Source organism: Pipistrellus kuhlii, unplaced genomic scaffold (genome assembly GCF_014108245.1).
Source record: "Pipistrellus kuhlii isolate mPipKuh1 unplaced genomic scaffold, mPipKuh1.p scaffold_m20_p_2, whole genome shotgun sequence".
Classification (NCBI taxonomy): domain Eukaryota; kingdom Metazoa; phylum Chordata; class Mammalia; order Chiroptera; family Vespertilionidae; genus Pipistrellus; species Pipistrellus kuhlii.
Genome location: NW_023425515.1, coordinates 158,881,113 through 158,902,997, shown reverse-complemented (window position 1 = coordinate 158,902,997; position 21,885 = coordinate 158,881,113). Strand labels below are relative to the sequence as shown.

The 21,885-nt window shown below is 42.1% G+C and overlaps 1 protein-coding gene across 2 annotated transcripts in view; it reads right to left on the bottom strand.

Annotated features, from left to right (window-relative positions):
- Positions 1-21,443, bottom strand: part of PLPP3 (phospholipid phosphatase 3) — a 75,631-nt gene extending 54,188 nt beyond the window's left edge. The window contains exon 1 of one of the 2 annotated variants that reach the window (XM_045584566.1): positions 20,708-21,443. In XM_045584566.1, coding sequence (XP_045440522.1) covers positions 20,708-20,846 — 139 coding nt within the window. In that variant the 5' untranslated portion in view covers positions 20,847-21,443. The remainder of the gene's footprint in view (positions 1-20,707) is intronic. The other variant, XM_036448703.2, reaches the window with a different exon arrangement.
- Positions 21,444-21,885: the final 442 nt, after the last annotated feature.

Genomic DNA, 21,885 nt, shown 5'->3' with positions numbered 1-21,885 from the left:
TTTATAGGCATGCTGATTAAGCTGACGGGGGAAAGATAACGCATCTGAAATTAACTTTCGAGGGTTTAGAAATAAACTCTCACTGTATGGAGAAACTTTATACTTCCTCCATCCATCGATCTCCTAGTCCCTCTTCAACTCAGCAAGTCCCAGGGCACATTTCCAACTCCACATTGCTCTGTGTTGAAGCCAAAGCCCAGTTTCCTGCCTCAAAGGCCCTTTGTTTGGGGCTCTCTTTCCAAATCAGCGTATCCTGAGCTTGAACCCTCTTGCTTTTGAGAACTCTGATGCTTTGGCAACAGAAGGTTTTGCCAGAAGGTTTGTGGTCCTAACAGCTTTCAAAAACCTCAATGTGAGGGCATGTCTCTAGCTAAGAAACTCTTTTCACTTGGGGGGCGAGCGGGGGAAGGAGTATTATTTTAAGAGTTGCAAAAACAACTTCAAATTGACTCTTTAGTTAATTGCTACCAGAAGACTGAGAACTTCTTGTTCACTTGTATTTAATTAAGATGATAGTTTTAATCAACTTTAAATGATATTGGTTAATATGCTCTGCTCAATCTCTGGCAAGTTTTGCCTCAGAACACTGGAATGCATTAAAGACAAATATTCAACGTGTTCTCTCCCAATTGGAAAACACCTTCCTAAAGCAAGTGCAGATGGGAAGGCGGCTATCGTGCAGGTGCCATATGGTGCTCTGGAAAGATTCCAAAGCTACTTTTCAAAGATCAGATAAACTGCACCTAATCCACACTGTATATTACAGATGCTATAAATGCAGGCAGCACTCTTTTATAGACTTGTTTGTTCTGAAGCTTGCTAATTATCTATGACAGATAACAGTTCCCAAACAAAAAGTTTTTAGGATGCAGGAGAGATTAACGTGGAAGAACCTGCTCCCTGCCACACATCTTCTAATCTTGGGATGGGCCAGTAAAACAGGAATCATTGTCCCCATTTCACAGATGAGGAAACTGAAGGTCAGGGAAGTAAGCTAGCCAACAGAGGGGCCAAGATCTGAGCCCGGAACTGCCTAACCCCAAGACGAAAATCCTCTTTCCATTGAGCCATACTGCCTCTTAAATAAGTTTAACACTTTTCAACTCCCAGTTTAAAATTGTGAAGCCCTGTGGTGGTGAATTTCTTCCAATCGCCTCTCACGTCACAACCCTGCGACAGGACTCAACAATTCAACGTGGTCAAGACCTCCCACTGTGCTGTCGTTTTCATTTGATGACCTCAGCAGACCGTAAAGACCATCTAATTCTGCCCCATTCTTTAGATAAGAAAAAGTTGGGCCAGCAGAGTGTAAGTGATTTGTTTAAGGTCACTAACTAGTGCCAGAACTGGCAATGACTTTGAAATGAGGGGGAAGTACGCCAAAGGTGGAGTAGTGAGGAAGTGGGGTCAGCAGAAACCAGCTTTAAGCATGAACACCCTTTCCCATACATAGGCAGAGAAGAAGGGGAGGGTGCTTTGAAGGAAGTAGACATGATCAAAGGCCAGAAGGCAGACACCTGTGGGGTGGGTCTAGGAAACAATGAGGCCAGCAAGGATTAAGGTGGATGTCAATGAGAACACCTGTGTGCTCAAAATAAGGCTGGCAGGAACTTGGAGGGATGATGAGAGGGTTGTTCCCTTCTAAAGTAATCCTATTTCTGGAATATTGTCACAAAATGAATATACAGGGGTGAGGAAAAGTAGGTTTACAGTTGCAAGTATGTGAGATACAGTTTATGCTGGTATTATTATTATTGTATTATGTTCCATATGCCCAACTATAAGCCTACTTTTGCCCACCCCTGAATTGCTGTGCTTTGGGATGTTATGTTAAGGTTTAAGATGCTTGTAGATTACTGACACGTGGGGCCAATATCTGATTTGCAGAATAACCAAATCAAGAGTGTAAAGGGATACTTTAAAATATGGTATTTAGTGGATTTAAACTTTAATCTGTACAAGGTAAGAATTTTGTTTCCTCTGGGTTTTACCCATTTCCAAAGCAGTTAACTTCTCTGAGTCTAGTTTTCCCATCTATAAAATGGGAGTGGGTAGGTACCACATCTCATCATCATTAGGTACCAGTTACACTCAAGGTGCTCATGAATGTTTGTGAAAATGACGCATCATTACCATTTATTTAGGGGCCTTTAATTATAAGACTGATTAATATTATTAGTGCTAGTAATTACTTATCAACATGAAGCCAAACATAGTTGATGCTGGGCTAAAATTATAGGAAGGTAGATTGTATATTAAGATAACCTTTTGAACAATTAGAACTGCCTCCAAGGAATAAACTCGCCATCACTGGAAGTATTAAGCAGAGGCTTCATACTAACCAAGAAAAGATGATTTAGATGGGTTGTGTGCCCTGGATGGGGGGTGAGAGTAGGAGGATGGATTATAGTCTTTAAGCCTGAATTTTGAAATAAGATACACAGTTCTGGGGTTAATTCCTAATACCTAACCTCTCTGTGCCCCACTTTTATCATCTGTAAAACTGGAGAAATATACCCATTCCACAAGGATACTGCAGGGACTGAATAAAACACATGAAGTATGAGGAACACATTAGGTGCGCTATACTGTTAGGTCCTTTCTCTTCTGAATCAGACACTTTGGTATTTCAATGTCAGCCCTCTCAGAATCGAGAAGCAAAAGAAACCCAAATAAATATCTAACAAGGCAAACATACAAACATGCAGTGTGCTGGTACATTAGAGGATTGTTTTAAAGTTTTTCCATAGATAAAAGCAATGATCCAAATACTTTTAAAGTGATAGAATTAAGAACAACTATGGAAATATGATCAAACAGAAAAAAAGTTAAAGGAGAAAATCGTTACCTTCCTCCCTTGAAGTGAAAACTTCACCATATTTTAAGAAATAGAGCAGAAACCAGTTTGACTCAGTGGATAGAGTGTCGGCCTATGTACGGACTGAAGGGTCCCAGGTTCGGTTCCAGCCAAGAGCATGTACCTTGGTTGGGGGCACATCCCGGGGGGGGGTGGGAGGGGGGATGCGGGAGGCAGCTGATCAATGTTTCTCTCTCATGGATGTTTCTGACTCTCTATCCCTCCTCCTTTCTCTCCGTGAAAAAGTCAATAAAGTATATTTTAAAAAGAAAGAAAGAAAGAAATAGGGATTTCAGCAGAAGTACCCAGTTGGGCAAAAGAATTAGGAAATTCTTCATGCTGGAAGATTTCATTGTCCTATGTCACAGATGAGGCAACAGAGCTACAGAGAGGGAAAGTTAGTTGGCCAAGGTGACCCAGGAAGTTAGCAACAAAGCCAGGATGTAAACCCAGATTTCTTTGACTCCCAGCTTGGGCGTCAAAGGAGGAGGTTTCTACTCCCATTCAGAGGCCCTTCTTAAGGCAAGGCAAGGATGAAAAGAATCATCCATTCTAAATACGGTCCTTTTAAGGTAAGTTAAACTTTTTTTTTTTTTTTTAATAGAAGCCATCATGGTTAGTACAAATTCAGTCTGTTGACCAAGTTCAAAACACTGTATGAATACAAAACTGAACTTAAAATACCTAAGTGCTCTTAGGTTACATACTCCCAATCCTCTCAGGTTAGCTAATACTTCATTATGGGCTGTTACAAACACTAGCAAGCAAAGGTTTTTTTTCCATTTCATCACACTGACTTGCAGGAGGTACGAATTAAGCACCCAGTGTTTAGCTTTATAATTATACTTAATAATAATTCAGCTATTTATAGAAAGAGATACGGTGCCTGTGGCTACTTTAGGGTTTCGGTAGTATAGGTAACAAAAATTTTCTTTTTGCTTCTTGTCTGCGTTTTCTAAAATAACTTTTTATTGACATTTTCATCATATACAAGGAAGTTATAATCTATTAAGATGGAACCCCACAAAATTGTGAAACAAGTAAAAAATTTATATCAGAAAGGTCAACACAAAGTTCTATAGAAACCCAAAGAAGGCTTAAATCTGGCCCTGGCCGGTGTGACTCACTTGGTTGAGCATCATCCCATGCACTGAAAGGTCACCAGCAGATTCTCTCTTTCTCTCTCTCTCTCCCTCCCGATCAATCTCTCTCTCTCTCTCTCTCTCTCTCTATCTCTCCCTCCCTCTCTTTCTCTCTATCTCTCCCTCCCTCCCTTTCCCTCCCTCCCTCCCTCCCTCCCTCCCTCCCTCCCTCCCTCCCTCCTTCCCTCCTTTCTCTCTCAAGGAAGAAAGGAAAGAAGAAAGGAAGGGAGGGAGGGAGAAAGGGAGGAAGGGAGGAAGGGAGGAAGGGAGGAAGGGAGGAAGGAAGGAAGGAAGGAAGGAAGGAAGGAAGGAAGGAAGGAAGGACTTAATAAAGACATATTTTAAATAAAGACTTAATTCTACTCAGAGAAAATCAGGAAATCAGAAAAGGTATGGGTGGACTTGAATTGAGTAACAGAGTAGCACATACCAAGCAAAAAGAATGACATGGCAGGAAAGTGCCTGGGCTAGTCACAGACTGGAGCTGTCTGGAACAAGGTATGGAGAGGGGAGTAGAGGGGATGGGAAACAGTGAATAAATAGGGAGTAGAATGGGTTGGTGATAGCCAGATTCTCAAGGATCTCAAACATGCTAAGACATTTATTCTGTAGTAAACAAGGGCATCATAAAAGTCCTGTTCTGGAGGGAAGAACCTATATGACCAGAACTGTCATTTTGATAAATGACTCCTGAAAACTCACTGCATAAAGGATATACAGAGAATCTCCAGCCTGTGTGGCCCAGTGGTTGAGCATCAACCTATGAACCCATAGGTCATGGTTCAATTCCCAGTCAGGGCACATGCCCCGGTTTTGGTCTCGATTCCACATGGGGGATTTGCAAGAGGCAGCCGATCAAGGATTCTCCCTCATCGTTGATATTTCTCTCTCTCTCCCCCTCTCCCTTCATCTCAAATCAATAAAATAAAATAAAAATTTTTTAAAAGGATATACACAGGAGAAAACTTCACCCTATGGAAAAACCTGTAAAGAAATGTTTTCAGCTCTTGATGTATACAGGCAGCCCTTGGGTTATGTTGGAAATCCATTCCTATTGGCGCTACAAAACTCGATTTTTTTAAGTCGGAACCCACCTACATAGCACCTACATCACTCACATGGAGCACATATACAGCAGTAATGAAGTGAAAGAGGAAAAAACAAACAAACAGATAACAATTTCTGACCTTTACTTGTGGTAAATAAATAATAAAAAACATAAAGCACATATGTACATACGTCAAAATGATGGAACTTTTTAAAAAATATAAATACTGTAAATCGGAGATGGCGAAGTAACAACGAAACGACATGAGTCCAGCGTAACCAAGGACTGCCTGTAATAGCATGTGCCTAAAATAGGTTAGAAATAGACTAGAAAAAAAGAAGATTCAGAAGACAAAATAAAATTATATTCATTGCACAAATAGGACTTTACAGTCATATGCTTCAGAACATGTTCCTGTATATTCCTGATGGGATACCCTTTGGTCTCCACAGCTCTATGAGGCAGGCAGGAAGTGAATCATCGATCTCATTTTATCATGCCTACAGTGGCAGTGATTTGCCAAGGGTCACCCAGCAAACGTAACAAAGCTGGAAACAGAGCCCAGCTCAGCAATTAGATAAATTTTTTTAAATTTTAAAAAAATATCACTCAATGACCAGGTCAAGACATTCGGCCAAGTTTTCTCCATGTGCTGGTGGTGTGTCTATTTTCTCATCCTCTCACCTACTCCTTGAATACAAGAGCTACCTCATGTGTTTCTTGTGTCTCCCTCAGGGCTTTGTATTTCTCTCAATAAATACTGAGGGATAGGTAATTTAGACAACTGAGTCCCAGGAATATTCTCATCTGTAGTTTCTGACAACAGAGAATAGTCAAGAGCCCAGGGTACACTTCCCCATTGGTCTTGTATTTCTCATTCATCACCGGTCCACAGTGGAGGAACAGCCCCCGCTATGACTCCTGTGATCTGAGGTGTCTCTTGCCAGCTGCTCTGCTGCTCTGCATTCTAAGTGGGAAGGCTCTGTACAAACGGGCCTTCTCGAGATCCTGTTTAAGTTTTCCATTGGTCTGTGTTTGTCAAAGCATCATGCCAACTCTGTCAGAAAAAGAAATGCCACAAAACTTCTTTTAGAAAAGGGGAAAAAAGACCCACATTATACACTTGCTCTCATGCTAATCACACCACCACCATTCAAATCCCAGCTGAATAGCAGCCCTACAATAGCCTGGGAAGTACACAGAGCCTTTAACCAAAGTGTGGGCTACTCTGCTCCAAATGCTGCATTTCCCTGGCTTTTACACTCTCCTTCGGAGAAGCCTGATAAGAAGAAGAATTAACAATAAATCTGCAGTTCTATCCCTCGGCAGAAAAGTCATTCCATTTTCGTATGAAATTGGCAGAGCATTTTCCTGCCTTGGCGTCTGCCCTTTGCTTCTTTCTGAAGTTCCCCAGAATTGGAGCTGAGCTTGTCACTGATACACTTACAATAAAAGTGGATGCATGGACTGAGTGACCAGTACAAAGAAGATTCTAGCAAAGCACTTCCCCTGGAATCTTAACAAGCCATCTCTGCCAGTGAATAACTAGTTGAATTATTAATACGTGTCAACACCCAACTACTCAGAAGAGGAGAGATGGGCATTGCTGACCAGGTTGTGGAAAACTGAAATGAACTCCAATCTCCTCCTCCTTAGAGTTGTTGTAAAATCCAAGCAAGTGAAAAAGCCCCCTACACTATTGCCTACCAGGAAATTATTCAGTCAAGTTCACACACCCATCCCCCTTCCTACCTAGAGGTTTTAAGCCAAATGTCTATCCTCTAGGAATCTATAATGAAATAGGCAACACTAGCAAATGGCTTTAAAACCCAAATCACAGTTGAACACTTAACAAGACTGGATAATTTCATTTTAAAACTTCCTGCAGAAACCGGTTTGGCTCAGTGGATAGAGCGTAGGCCTGCGGACTGAAGGGTCCCAGGTTCGATTCCAGTCAAGGGCATGTACCTTGGTTGCGGGCATGTTCCCAGTGGGGGGTGTGCAAGAGGCAGCTGATCGATGTTTCTAACTCTCTATCCCTCTCTCTTCCTCTCTGTAAAAAAATCAATAAAATATATATATTTTAAAACTTCCTGGTTTGCCTGCTTTCTTCATATGCTTATTATGGAAAATAGTTGTCAGTGCAAATTCCAATGCCAGTCTTCCTTGTTGGAAGAAAGCCCATAGATGTTGGTTGGTTCTTATCACAGATGTTCTTCCATTTTCCAGTTGCAGGTCCCAGCAAGTCCCTCAAACTCTGCAAATGCCTCATCTGCAGAATCAATCAGAGCAGTATCTCCCCTTCAGGATTGTCCAATTTGATGAGATACGTGAATATGCCTAACTATAAAGGTTCAAAAATGTTTATTTTCCAGTTGAAATTTGGAAATAATGATATCCTGGGTGTGATGGTTTTGATGTTTTGTTTGTGTTAGCTTTTCAGGGCTGGAGAGCTGGAGATCTAGAATGAGAAACATCAATGGAGACAGGAAAAGGATATTTCCATTCAAATCTCAGGTGCATCCATCATCATTTGGTAGAACTGTTCCAGTGAAAGAGATTATTCATTAATAATAAATGTTTTAATTTCTCAGCTGAGGCCAGTACAACCTTAAATAACCCGTTGAAGGGAAAATTATAATTATAGGTTTTCAACCCCATCAATGACTTTAGGGGAATGTTTTAAAGCCCCTGGGAATTCCGCATCTACACGATGCCTGAGATATAGAACCTCCAAAGCAATGATTCACAAGGGTGAGAGCAGCCCATAGCATTGGTACCTGGCTTTCCAAACAGATTTAAATGAGAAGCCCACTAAACCAAAGACTCAAGAAAACTAGTAACACCTTGGAAATATGTTTAAAACCTCAGGCTGCCACAAGTTCCTCCCTATGATCATGGCATATGCAGCTGCATCAAAAGGAGACACTATGCATTGAATAAAAATATCTACAAGATGACAGCAAGACAAGTGCAATGATGAGAAATAGTATATTAGGCCACACAAGCTGAATTGACTGAAACAGCTTTATGGGCAAGTGTCTAATGCAATGCACTGTGTGGATGAGAAGCATTCCTGCACTTCCTGCCGTGGTTGCTAACTTGACAACAATGTGGGTCATTTGTGGCAAAGAGGCTACTGGTGGAAGGTCTATTTACTGCATTTAATGAAGGTGCAGCATCCGCAGCCGCTAACCAGAGAAGCTCAAAATTTCTCAATGTGACCCAAAGGTTACACCAAACCACAAGGACAGCAGATCGGTCCCACGGTGGCGACCCATTGCTGCTGCCTGCAAAGAGGGACAAAGGCCTAGTTCAAACCCGGCCTCCCTTCTAGGAACCTTCCCATGCTCTTCCTCTCTTCTATTATACATTCACAGAGCTGCTTATCCATTCTGGGATGTCCCACCTTTTCACTTCCAAAGACCCCTCACAGATCCTTTTGAGCCTCTGTCATGTCTGGAAGATGTCTTTATCTACCAACTAAACTGTTTAAAACCATTTCTCCACTTAGGTTAATCAAAGTATACAAAGTGCCAGTCCCATCTCTGGGTTCATGAAAACAACCAGCAAACCCAGAGAGAACTGGAATGTGTCATTCCAAATTCAACTGCCAAGCAGAATGCAGATGCTCTGAGTTAGTCAGAGCAAGCCAATCGTTGAGACCCCTACGATTCCCATCAGATATCATTAAAGCACTGAAAAGAGCCTAAGATGCTTCATGATTGCCCTAATTGGTCTTTATTAGTTCCACAGTGAAGATCACAGGTCTCACTCATTTTGGACAATGCATCTTGTGTTGCTAGCACGGGGCTGGGGAAAAATTGGGGCTTTAGAGACAGCTGGGAAACATACGCAAAAGCGGAGTGGTTAAGATTGGTCTTACAAAACGGACTTCTCAGGCCCCACTCTCCAGCCTTTTGTAGGTTATTTATAACCCCTGTGAACCTCAGTTCTGTAAAATGAAGATAGCAGTAACTCATAGGAGGATTAAATAAGAGAATGCACACACATTGCTTAAGCCAGTGGGAGGTACAAAGCTAGCACTAGATAAATGTTAGCAACTGTCATTATTTAGTCAGGCTTGAGTCCAAACACCAGCACCAACACAATATTAGCCGTGAACCTGGGCAAATCATTTACCTCTCCGAGTTGCAAAACCAGGTTATTGACATCTTCCTTCTTCTGTTATTGAAAAGATTAAGAAAGATGTTATCTAAAGCTCCTAGTAATAAAGGTGAATGCCCTTTCCTCACCTCTTGTGATATCTGTGGTTTAATTTTCATGTACTTGTAAGTGCAATTTTTAACCTGATGCTCCAATGTATTCCTAAAAGTTTGTATCGATATTTGTGCCTTATATTCTTTAACATCTCCAAGTTTCCAATGCATGAGTCTAAAAGATGTGTTGTGATTTAATTTCTGAGATGATAATTATGTATCTAGATGGGAAAGTGTGAATTACCATCCTTATCAGAAACTACAGTTCTAGTTCATGGTCTTAAAAACCTTGTAAAGTTGCCCTGGCTGGGTGGCGCAGTTGGTTGGAGTCTTCTCCCCACACCAAAAGGTGGAGGGTTTGATTCTGGTCAGGGCACATATCTCGGTTGTGGGTTAGATCCCCAGTCAAGGGGTGTAAGGAGGCAAGTGATCAATGTTTCCCTCTCTTTCCCTCCATCCTTCCCTTCCCTCCTTTCCTTTCTTTCTAAATTTAACGGAATATATCAGATGAGGGGGGGGGGGGGGAAACAACCTCTTGTAAAGCAGATCCTAAGAATATGTGAGTTTACCAATATTTGTACTTTTAACTGTTTTCAAGGAACTCTGAAGTTCCAATGCTTTTTTCATTTGCTGAGGCAGGAATCTGCTTGTCACAGCCTGGTTTGTGGAAGCATTTTTCTCAGTGGGTGAGCAGGTCTGGCTGACCACCCAGTTCCCATTTCCCAGTCATCTTTATTGTCCTCTGCTCACACATCTTAAATTAGTAACATTATTAAGTTGATTAAAAACTTTGTTTCTTTGTGAAAAATGCCCTTAAGAACAAAGCAACACTATGGTGCTTTCATGAATATGTTAATTCCAGTCTTTGGTAAAACTTTTGTATTTTTTCCTTACATATTGTATTTTAATTAATCCTAATATGTTCCTGAGATGGTACAGCCACTATGGAAAATAATTTGGCAGATTCACAAAAAGTTAAACATCAAGTTACCATATGATCCAGCAATTCTACTCCTGAGTATATACACCCAAGAGAATTGAAAACATATGTCCACACAAACATCTGTACGTGAATATTCCTAGCAGCACGATGCATAATAGTAAAAAAAAATGGAGATAACCTAGATGTCCACTGACTGATAAGTGTATAAATTAAATGTGGTATGTCCTTCCAATGGAATATTATTTGGCAATAGAAGTAAATGTAGTACTGAGACGTGCTAAATGCACACAATACAAGATGGAAAAACCTTAACACATAATGCTAAGTGCAAGAAGCCAATCATATAAAGCCAAAACATATGATTCCACTGATACAAGAAATGTTCAGAATAGGCTAATCTATAGAAAAGAAGGTTGATTAGTGGTTGCCATGAGATGGAGTGATGAAGAGGGTAGTTAAGCAGTGATTAACATGAGTACAGGTTTCTTATTGGAATGATGAAAATGTTCTAAAATTGATAGTGGTAATGATGGCCCACTCTGAATACACTAAAATCTGGCAAACTGTAAACTTTAAATGGATGAATTGTACAGTATGATGAAATATATATATATATATATATATATATATATATATATATATATATATATGACTAATATGCAAATTTTCCCCTCAGGAGTTCAACCAGGACCAGAAGTTCAATCATTTGCTCTGACTATGATGTGCACTGACCACCAGGTGGTGGTGCGGAATGAAGGAAGGCCCTGGCTGGTAGCTGGAAGGCCTTGATTGGTCCTGATTGGTCCTGATCGCCAGCCAGGCCTAGGAGCCCTACCCATGCATGAATTTCATGCAAAGGGCCTCTAGTATCTCAATAAAACCTTTTAATATGCCATTTCTACCCAAGAAAAACCATCTCCATCTCTGTAAATCAAGAGCATTTCTAACAGTCCATTTATTTTAAGGGGCATGTGAGACATTTAAAAAGATAACTACAGCCTCCCTTTTCTAACTAGACTATGATTGTAAAGATGCACTGACTAATCCTAGCACATGGGTTTTGAAAGTCTTCCATAAACACTGCATTGGAAGTGTCTATGGAAGGAGCGGCAAGGCCACAGTTCAGGAGTTCCCAGCCAGGAGTCAGGAACCACCTGTAATCTCTCTCTTGCCCATCCCCATCCCCTCTCTCTCCAATGCCTAGGGTCAGCTCTCACCTGCTTCCCAGCTGGTCTCCCCTCTTAAATTTTTTTTTCACAAATATGTTCATTTAAACGTTGTCTGTAAAACCTTTATATTTTGCTGTACATATTTTAACTAACTTTGTTATTTCTAAAATGGTGCAGCCACTATGGAAAAACAGTTTGGCAGTTCCTCAAAATTTAAACATGGAGTTAACCCTGTGACCCAGCAATTCCACTCTCCGCTTTATATTGTGTTTCATTTCTATATGAAATTTTCCATAATAAAAGAAAAACGAAAACAAAAATAAAACTTTATTTGCTCTGCTGGTGCTCCTAAATAAAGTTCAAGTTTCTTTGGTGCCTGCCATTTGCAGCCTGCCTTTTTAATAAGTTTGCTTCAACCTCTTCCTTCAGCCCCACTCAATGCAAATACACCACCCTTACCTTCCCAGTACTCATCCTTCCCAAGTGCATCACCTCATCTCAGCACCTGCTGTTCCTTGGCTACAATACCCTCTCCCCCTTTGTGGCTTATGAGCTATTTTCTCTCTTGCAGGACCCAGGTCCATGCCCTTAAGCAAACTTCATCCTTCTTCACCAAACTGTTATACTCCTTCCTTACCACGACAAAGTCAGCATCTCTGTGAGCGTGTGTGTGTGTGTGTGTGTGTGTGTGTGTGTGAAAATCATGCAAATGTTTCCCATTCACCTGCCTTGTATTCTTAGAGGGCAAGGAACCCCCTGGATCTAGCATACAGTAGGTGCTCAAAAAATATTTGCAAAGGATGTACACTTGAAAAGACAGACACAAACATAGACTTCATTAAATAGACTCTAGAAATTATATGAGTGATACAGCAAACTAATTTGGGAGCCAGATATAAAGAAAGCATCAATGAGAAGGATTGTCAATGTAATCATGTATATTATGTTTTAGGGATACATAAACAGGAACCAAACCATACTGCTTATTATGACAAGGTGCCTATTCTGATTTGCATTTCTCTACAGAACTCTCTAGGCATATAATTTTGTTAATTTGTAACAAACCTTAAAAACACACTTCCCACCAATACTCTGATTGCAATATATACTTTCAAAGCGCACAGAAATCACCAAGTTCCTTTCAAAAGCTTCCAACTGGGTCTTATGTGTGTTATTTAGCTTGGTTTGTTTTAAATTTGGGAATTTTAATGCAGATCATAATTTATAATTTAATCGGGACCTGAGGGGAAAATAGTTTCACAAGGATGTTCAAGAACCTGACATGGACTTCTTTTGAAGGACCACCAATTAATGCATGACCTTGAGAAAATTATTTAATCTGAGACTCAGTTTCCCCCTCAGTCAAATTAAGAATAATTTCTTCCTCAAGAAGTCATGAAGCTTTTAAAAAAGCAAAAACTTCAAAAACATGGGTTCTCTTTCTTCTTGGATACATCACTTGAAAAAGATGGTGCCTGTTTGAGCTCAGATCAGTCAGCAGCTATCTTTGGTAACAAGCACTTTCTAGAACATGCACCAGTTTGAAGAAAAGTAACATATCAAAAACAGCCTAGTTCTTCAAATGTGTCCCATGCATCTCTGGCCTCACTCAACTATCACCCACTGATTGAATCAAAAGTTAAACCTGTTTGTCTTGTTCCTCCTTTAATTGACCCAGGCAAGAGAAAGAAGAGACTATAGCTCTCAGGACAGTGCTGCCTCCTAAATGGTATCAAATTTCAAACTGACGGAGTAAACACCAGAAAAGCAACACCTTGGAAAGCCAACACCTTGGTTCTAGGCCTTGCTCTTCCAGGATCACTGGATGATTGATTACTCACCAACCAATCCAGGCCTCAGGTTCACTATACCTGAACGTACTGAGTAGGACTCCAGGGCAGATGACAGCAGCTGCCACCTGGTGAGTATGTGTGCATCGTGCCCTATACCAGGCATATCCTCACACCCACACATGCACACATTACCCCATCTTACAGATGAGGAAACTGAGTCCTCAGAGAAATTCAGTAACTTGCCTACATTTATGTAGCTAATAATACTAAGTAAACTCGCATCTATCTGGCTCTATAAAGCCTGTGCTTTACCCCTCAGACCTCCCATCCCAACCTTCCCGTGTTCAAAGACTGAGATTTAAAAAATGACTTTGGAATTGTTGATAATGAGATTGATAGCTCCAAGGTGCTTTCAAATTCCATGAATCTGGGCAATGAAGAACTGCTCTGATGATACTTTCTTTATTATGTCCAGAGAGACTCATTCAGCACACTCTAAGCTATTTTGTAATTATTTATGAGAATCGTCTCCTCCACTACTCAAAATGATCCTCGAGGTAAGACTCATATCTGTGTCCTCTATTGAGCCCCATAGCCCATAGAACATAGTGTACATATTCGGACTCAATAACATTGAAATAAATTAAATGGATTGAAATAGAAAAGAGTCTTCCTTGCATTATTTAAATCAAGAAGTGGGAAACAAACTAAGCTGACAAGTGCTGTGGTGAGTACCTAGTAGCTGGGTGCCCTTGTGCAAGTTACTTAACCTCTCTGAGCTGCAGCTGCCTCATCTGTACTATAAAGGATCAAATATCTGTACTATATGGTTAGCAGGAATAATAAATATGAACAGTTACTTCTTCCTTCAACAAATGTGTGAAGTACCCTGGATAACAAACATTTTGATCATTTTCAGTCACAGCTGTTTTATTTAGTTGGGTTTTTCCCTGGGCTGCCAAAAGATACAGGGAAGAGTTGATGCTAAAACAGACCATTTGTCCAAATCCCCTCTCACTCTTCTAAGGTGTATTTGTCTTTCTCTAAAGATGATATGGCCCTCTTCTTTTCAAAGGTGAGGAGGCAGCCACCGAAGGCCATTGAAGTTTCTACACTGGAACTTTCCTAGATTAGAAAGCCTGCCCCTGCACTTCTTCAGCTAATGGGAAACATTTGTGTTCCCCTGCCTCTTTGTTTTGCTTAGGAATCTCCTCACAATTTTTTCTCCTCATATATTTCAGGCTACTCTGTTGCCAAAAAAATGAAAGAGGACTTCACAGAACCACAGAGGAAGGAAAGGAAATCACTCCTATTACTATGAATAATATCAGCAACACAATACCTGATAATGATATCAACTCTTCAAAGTGCTTTCAGATCCATGATCTCATCTGAGAGCCCTCACCCAAGGGTGTCACTAGGTTTGCTTGTTTCTTTCACAGATCAGGAAACTGAAGCATGGGAAGGTTAAATAATTTTTGCCCACATCACATCTATCTTAGCTGAAAGTCAAGATGCTAAAATTCATCTGTGTGTGAATCCAAAGCTTGCATTGTTTCTACAACATTTGCCAAGCTAACTGCGATCTTTTAAAGGCTCTACTGGGAGATCTAATGTATTCCATTCACGTTTTACTCATACACAAACTTCAGTATCTCAAAAGAAAATATTTATAGAGTTAACACCTCATTCATCCAAAGTGGTCAGTTAGCTGGCAACTTCGACTACCTAGAACTCAGTGCAGAACCCGGAAATAAAAACAAATCTCAGCCTCTCAGCAATTAGGAGACACCACCAAGTCCTTGCACTAAAATCACAGGAGACCTCAGGGTGGCACACACAGGTAGATTTTTTTGTTTTGTTTTGTTTTCTTTTGAAAGAACTGTAACAAGCTCAATTGTCTTTACTGAGAAAGACTAGTGGCCACAAATGGGGGGGGGGGGGGGGGGAAGTACAGTATGGACAATCTAACAATGTGGAAAGTGCCAGAACATTCAGTGCAGGGACAAAATGCCTTCTACCTAAGTCCACTGCCCTTAAGACATCAGCTGTTAAACAGCATAGTGATCCTCAAAGTGGCTTTAAAAGAATCACCAGAAGCTTTAATAAAATACAGAATCCCAGTCACTGGCCCAAGGCCTACTGAATCTGACTCTCCCAGGAAGGGGTCTGTGAATCTATATTTCACACCAGATGGGTCTCTCATCTATAAAAGGGAACCAATATCTATACTAGCAGGTATTCCCAAATAGATTATTACTCCTCAAATAATGTGTACTGAATGGAGTTGACACACAGGGTAGGGTTTCTCCATAAATATAACTGCCTACACAGGGAAGGACTCTGACTACGGTCTTGTTAGCATCATCCTGTGACCAACCGGGCTTGCTCAAAGAACTGCACAGGAGGGGGAAAGAAAGAATCTGAAATGGACAGGAAGTCCAAAGGGCTAAAAGTGGAAAAGGCCACCAACTCTGGCTTTAGCAGTCTCTCTCAAAGGCAGCTACAACCCCATGGTATATCTCTTAAGTATAATATGTGAGAAAGTTAGGGAAGAAGCAGCAAAGAAAAATACTAGCCATTCTGGACAATGAGGAAATGGGAAGTCAGCTGGAGTTACCTACTAAATGGAGGTTCCTTTGTGATTTCAATCCATGCAGGGTGCTCAGCTAGGTGGTTCACCAGTTGACTAATGAAAATCTGTTTCTATATTCTGTGGTTCTATATTAAGTTATCAAAACCAAACTGAGTTATTGAAAACCCATAGTGAATATCATAACTGAGCAACAGAAAGAAGGAAAGTCACATTGGCTTACTTGTTTGCTGTGATTACTATAAATTTCAGGGGGCAGGTTTAAGGGCACATCCAGCCAAGGAAAAATCTGGCCTGTTTCTCAGCATGTTGGTTAACCAAGAAAAGTGCTTACTCTCGCTCCAGAATGAACACCAATGTAAGCACATTGTAGGCACTAGTTCTTTGGTTAAAAAAAAAAAAAATAAGAGAAGCAATTACCGGGTTTCTACATCACAATATCTACCAGCACAGACCCATACTTGTTAGCACTAATGTGGATCTGAGAGATTATCTAGTACCTCCCCTTTGTTGCAACGGTAAAGAACTTTTGTTTTCTGGTGGGGAATGAACAGGAGTCAAGACCTTCAGACCAATCTGACTATCACCTGCTTCCTTAAACATCTCCCATCTCTACCATAAGCTCAGCTAACCTACCTCCTGATATCAAAAGCCAAATGAAGAACAGTTTTTCTGAACAAAAGAACTTTTTCTAAAAAGGATTAGATGGTGCCCTAGCTGGGTAGCTCAGTTGGTTAAAGCTTCTTCTCTACTAGTAAACATTGAAGTTGAGGATTTGATCCCTTATCAGGGCACATACAATAGTCAACCAATGATTGCATAAAGAAGTAGAAAAAATTTCTCTCTCTCTCATTTCCAATAAATAATTACATACATACATACATACATACATACATATATACTTCAAGAAGCTACCTTAAAATCTAGGGCTTTAAGAATTCTGCTACCATTTAGATCAACAATGAATGGAAAGCATCTGTCCTCAACTTACTGGGCATATGTGCCATTCTGCTATTTCAAGTGAATAGTTTATGGTCTTCACTATAATATCATTACTGAAAATTTACTTCATGGTCTCATTTACCAATAAGACACAATATATGAAGACAATCACAAAACCTTCATCTAGGGCTCCAGATTATAAATCTCTTGCAACTGTCCAAGTCTCTAGATACCACAAAATACATTTCACACCCAGCATTTCTTCTGAACCTCACAGTAACATAGTTAATGGCCATTCTGATCCCGTTTTGCAGATGAGCTAAGTGGACTCAGACAACGAAGGGCCTTGAACAAAGTCTGCAGGACAAAAAGCTGAAACTGTCTACAATTGCCTACCCAGCAAAGTGCATGGGTTGGAAGGAGGAACTCAATACATAACTAGGAAGGGAGACAGAGTAGAGGGAAGGCATGACACAGAAACAGAAGCTCAACATTGATTTACCAGATCTCTGCATTGCACTACAGCCATGTACTTCTTTGTGTTCTTTCTTTGGAACCATTGTCTCATGGGGGTAAAAGGTGGCCTCAAAATCTGGGAATCACTTAGTACTAGACCTAGCTCTGAATCACAATAATGCCATGAAGCAACAGGCCATACCACTGACCAGAAGAGTTGAACTGCCTTTATCCATCTGCTTAGGTACAGATGGGTAACTAGAAAATGTGGAGAGGCAGGATTTTCTGCAAACTGAGCTTCAGGATTTTCTGATGATAATCTGAGTTTGGGGATTTTTCAGATAGGACAGGAGAGGGGGGTGGCCTCCAGTAATGCTCCTGAGAATTAGGGATCAACCCAAATCAACTTCAGTATGAGTCTCAGTCTTTCTCTTCTCTGACATTTGGTTTACTCAACTATGAAATGGAGATAATCTCTTCAGTGAAGAGAACATAAAGTTATTTATATAAAAGTTATTTATATAAAAAAGAGGTAAACAATAGTAAATGTACCTCCCTTCTTGCCTGAGAATATTCTCTGCTGTTCTCATGTAACTTCATACACCAGAACCAAGGCACAGAAAACAGGAGGCATATATATTACTTAGTAGCAGGGATAACAAAATCAATTTCAGGACAACTTCCATGCAAAGATTCATAAGTGTATTTAGAAAAGCAATTAGTCAGTGAAGGTGAAAATAGCTGTTCAATGGGAAGTAAATTCCCTTTGGTGTTCACTGACACCAGATTATTTTGGCCTTCAAATAAGAGAGGACTTTTGTGGGTTTTTCTTCACCAAGAATTTTATGTGGAACAAGTTAAACTGCTTGTGTATTTCCACTTGCATAACACTTTCAGAGCACATGAGCTTTTATGTTTTTTCCAGATACAAGAAGATGAAGCTTGGTATATATTCCTGTGAGAAAATAAACAGAAAACTATGTCTCTTTTTAATATATTAGTGCTCTATAATCCAGACCATATGATCAAAACCATATTAAAAATTAAATCATACTGACAGTCTTGGGCAAAAAGTGAAGCAAGTAGAAACAATTTTTTTTAGGACTGTGTTGTGTAGAATATTAAAATCACATGTTGTGTTATTAATTTTCTTTTGGAATCCAAATAGAGTTCTCTCACATAAATTTCTCAAGTCAATATTTACCTTACAGTTTCCCCATGAAAGTTGTTAGAAGCATTTAATTAGAGGTATTGTCATTAGGCCAATCTATAGGGTTGATATTGATAACAAGCCACTTTGAAATGACTTAGTTGACATGGCTTTAATGGCAATGTACATATATTAAGCGGATAGCTACATGTGTCTTACAATAAAATACAAGGTCCTGTCATCATTCCTTTTTTTAAGGTAAACAAAAATCACTTATTCAAACAGGCCAACAGTGAGTAAACATAATAAGCAACGAGGCTTAGGATATCAACTTTTGGGAATGACACAGGGAGTCCAGGCAGATGAAACATACCCCTTCCTCATACCTTCCATGCACAACAGAGCAGCGTGGGGTTTCTGTGCCCTTGCCTACAAGAAAGCTGATAGGTGTGTCTTTTCACAAATTCCTTCACACTCTTGCTCTTTTAATAATAATACACCATCTCTTGGGACTGGAGGAGGAGAGCAACCAGGCTGCACAAAGGCTGTCCATGTTCTTGCTGGGCTTTCGTAATCACAAAGTAAGAGGTAGGGAAGGACATGGCACCAGCTGGCAAGAAAGAGTTCACTCCACCACCAACCAAACTTGCCAGTAAACACTGGAAGCTCCAGGCAAGTTTACAGCAAACAGCTTCAATGTGTTTAGTGCTTCCTGAGTCTCCCCCAGGCCCAGGGAGGGTCTTTTAAAAATTCAATAGCTTGGCAAAGAAAGTCCTAGCCTTCCCACTGTGCATGATAATAAGCCAGCCGCCTCAAGAAGGTGGGCCCCCCAGTGACAGTTCCTTTACATAGCATCTTAATGTTGAGTTTCCATGAAGAGGTGGGAATGGGATTTGCAGTCAGCTTCCTAGCTCTGCAGAGCACCGTTTTAACCCTAAACCCTCCCTCCACGTAGCTACAGGGGGCCAGTCTTATGTTTAAACTCTCTTTAAGAGTGCTCTCTTTCTTTGACTCTCAAAATCTACCATGGACTGGCAAGCCAAGGAGGGATGGACCTCAGGAAGGGCTGTGCTACAGAAAGTCCTAAGAGAGGGAATGTGCACAATCTGCGGGGACAAATGCATTTCAAAGGGGACTGAAGCCTCGGTGCAGGAGTTCTATTTGGAAGGGACTGAATCGGGAACACAGATGTTACTCAGTTAGCAGAGTTGGCAGAACAGCTCCTGGACCAAATCCGAGTTCTTAATGCAGGAAGAGGCCTTGGAAAGCAGCAAGTTGAACCCACTCACTGACATGAGGAGGAACTGAGGCCCATGAGGCTGCTAGGTGGCACACCCAACAAGTGGCAGAGAGGCAGCGCTCTGATGGCAAGTCCTAGGCGCTTTCCATTACACCATGATTCGCTTTTTTAAAAAATTAAAAAATAAATAAAAAATCTACACTGACTTCAACCTTGGAACTCCTGTAGATTCGTGTCAATAGTTTTTCCCCTCCCCTCACGGAGTTCATAAATCCTTCCCCTCCCACTCCCATTCCTTTCACTCCCACAGCCCTTCCAGCTAGTTTGATAAACAGACGTGGACTATCGCACGACTGTTTTTGGGGTGCGTTCAATTTATGGTCCCAAAACTTGAACGTGACTTGCTTTCTCCCCCAGTGCCTCAGTTTCCTCGTCGGTGAAATGGGGCTTCTCCCCCGAACTGCAGAGTCAGGGAAGAGAGCTGGTTAAAATGACCACCTTGCACACAGTAGGCGCTTAAGAAGTGATGGCAGCATGGGGAACCCCCACCAAGACCCTAGAGACCGCCTTCCAAACCCCTGGGGGGCGTTGAGGAGAGGAGCAAATGGAAAGGCCAGCTTGCAGGTCTGGCGGGGCCAGGGCAGCGGCGGCGGAAGGGGCTGGATGTTTACATCCAGTCAAGGGAAGGCAGCTCGCGGCTCCAGGCGGGAGCCCAGAGCTCGGGCAAATCTATTTTACTTGGGCGGAGGGCAACCACCTAGGCGCTGATTCTAGATCATGGTTCAACCCACTGCCCCTATTCTGAAAGGCGGAATCCACATCTTCCGTGGGAACTCCAAGTGGGACGGTTTTTAAGGAGCGGGTTTACAGGAGCCCGCGAAACCCTAAGCATGCCCAAGCATTCATGTGCAGGCCGGAAAGTCGGTGGGATCGGGGAGGGAGCGGGCCAGGGGGCCAGAAGGGGAGCGAAGGATTCCCCCAGAGACGCAGCGCGGGCCTCCCGGGGCTGACAGCCCGGCGGCGGTGCCCGGAGACGCGGCCCCACGCCAGCGAGGAAGCGCCGAGCCCCGCGCGCAGGCACCCCGCCGGGCTCGGATCCGCGCCGAAGGGGCCGCGGGGCAAAGGGGCCAAGGGGACAGCGGGGCTGCGCTCACCCATAAAGAGGCAAAAGAGGTCGAGGCAGATGAGCAGCGCCCGCTTGCTGCCGCCCTTCCTCGGGTTGTTGTTGAGCGCCGGGCTGCCGCCGTTCTTGCTCTCCGGGACGATCGCCTTGTCGTACTTGTAGTTTTGCATGGCGCTGGCTGCGGCGCGATCCTCCCGCCCCGCGAAAGACGCTCCGCAACAGCGGCCACACACACACACACGGACGCGGGGATGGCTTCCCGGCCGAGGCTGCTCCGGAGAGTCGGCGGGTCGGCCCGGGTGTGGGGAGCGGAGGGAGGCGAGAGGGCGGCTTCGCTGCCTGCTTCCAACGCAGACTGTGGTGTGTTCTGCTCCCCGTTGGGTGCCTCTGCTTTCTTCCTCTCTCAACCCCAAATCTCTGGAAAGTCCAAGGGGAAGAGAGCCAGATCCTGAGCAGAAAGTTTTGCAGAGCTGCGCTGCTCGGGGCGCGCGGGGCTGGCGTGTGCCCGGGGGAGTGAGCGAGCGAGTGGGCAGCGCGGGCGCGCGGCCACTGTCCTCCGCAGCTGGCGACTTAATGAATGGGAGCTGCGCGGAGCCCGGCCACTCCGGAGCGCCAGCCCCAGCTCCAACTTTTCCTCCTCCTGCTGCTGCCGCCGCCGCCGCGGCTGCTGTTGTGATCGCCTTAGGTTTGTTTTCTGCACTTTTATTTCATGAGGTCCTTTAAAAAAAGAGAGAGGGAACGAGAGGGACCTCCTCACTTGGCTCTGAAGGGACTCAGAAAGCACAGCCCCTTCCTTAAGCTGCCTAAGACGTAAGATAATTAAGGCCACATTTTCCCCCACCCCCTTCAAAAAAAAAAAAAAAAATCCTAAAAGGAAAAGTTACTCTCAAAGTAGAGAATCAGGGAGCCCCTAGCGTTCAGAAACATCAGGTTGTCACACACACAAAATAAAAATAAAAATAAAAATAAAAATAATAATAATAATATATATGTATAAAGAAACATTTTCTTGCTGGGCTTGGATCAGGCAAAAGTTAAGGCTGTAGAGCTAAAATGTACTTCTCACAAGTTTGGGGCTTTCAAATCTTTTTTTTTTTTTTTTTTTTTAATCTCCAAGTCTTTATTTTTATTTAAATAGCATTTTCCTGAAAATATTCAAGGAAAACTGTGTGGTTGTTGGTTTGTTTTGTGTATTTTTGTTTGTTTGTT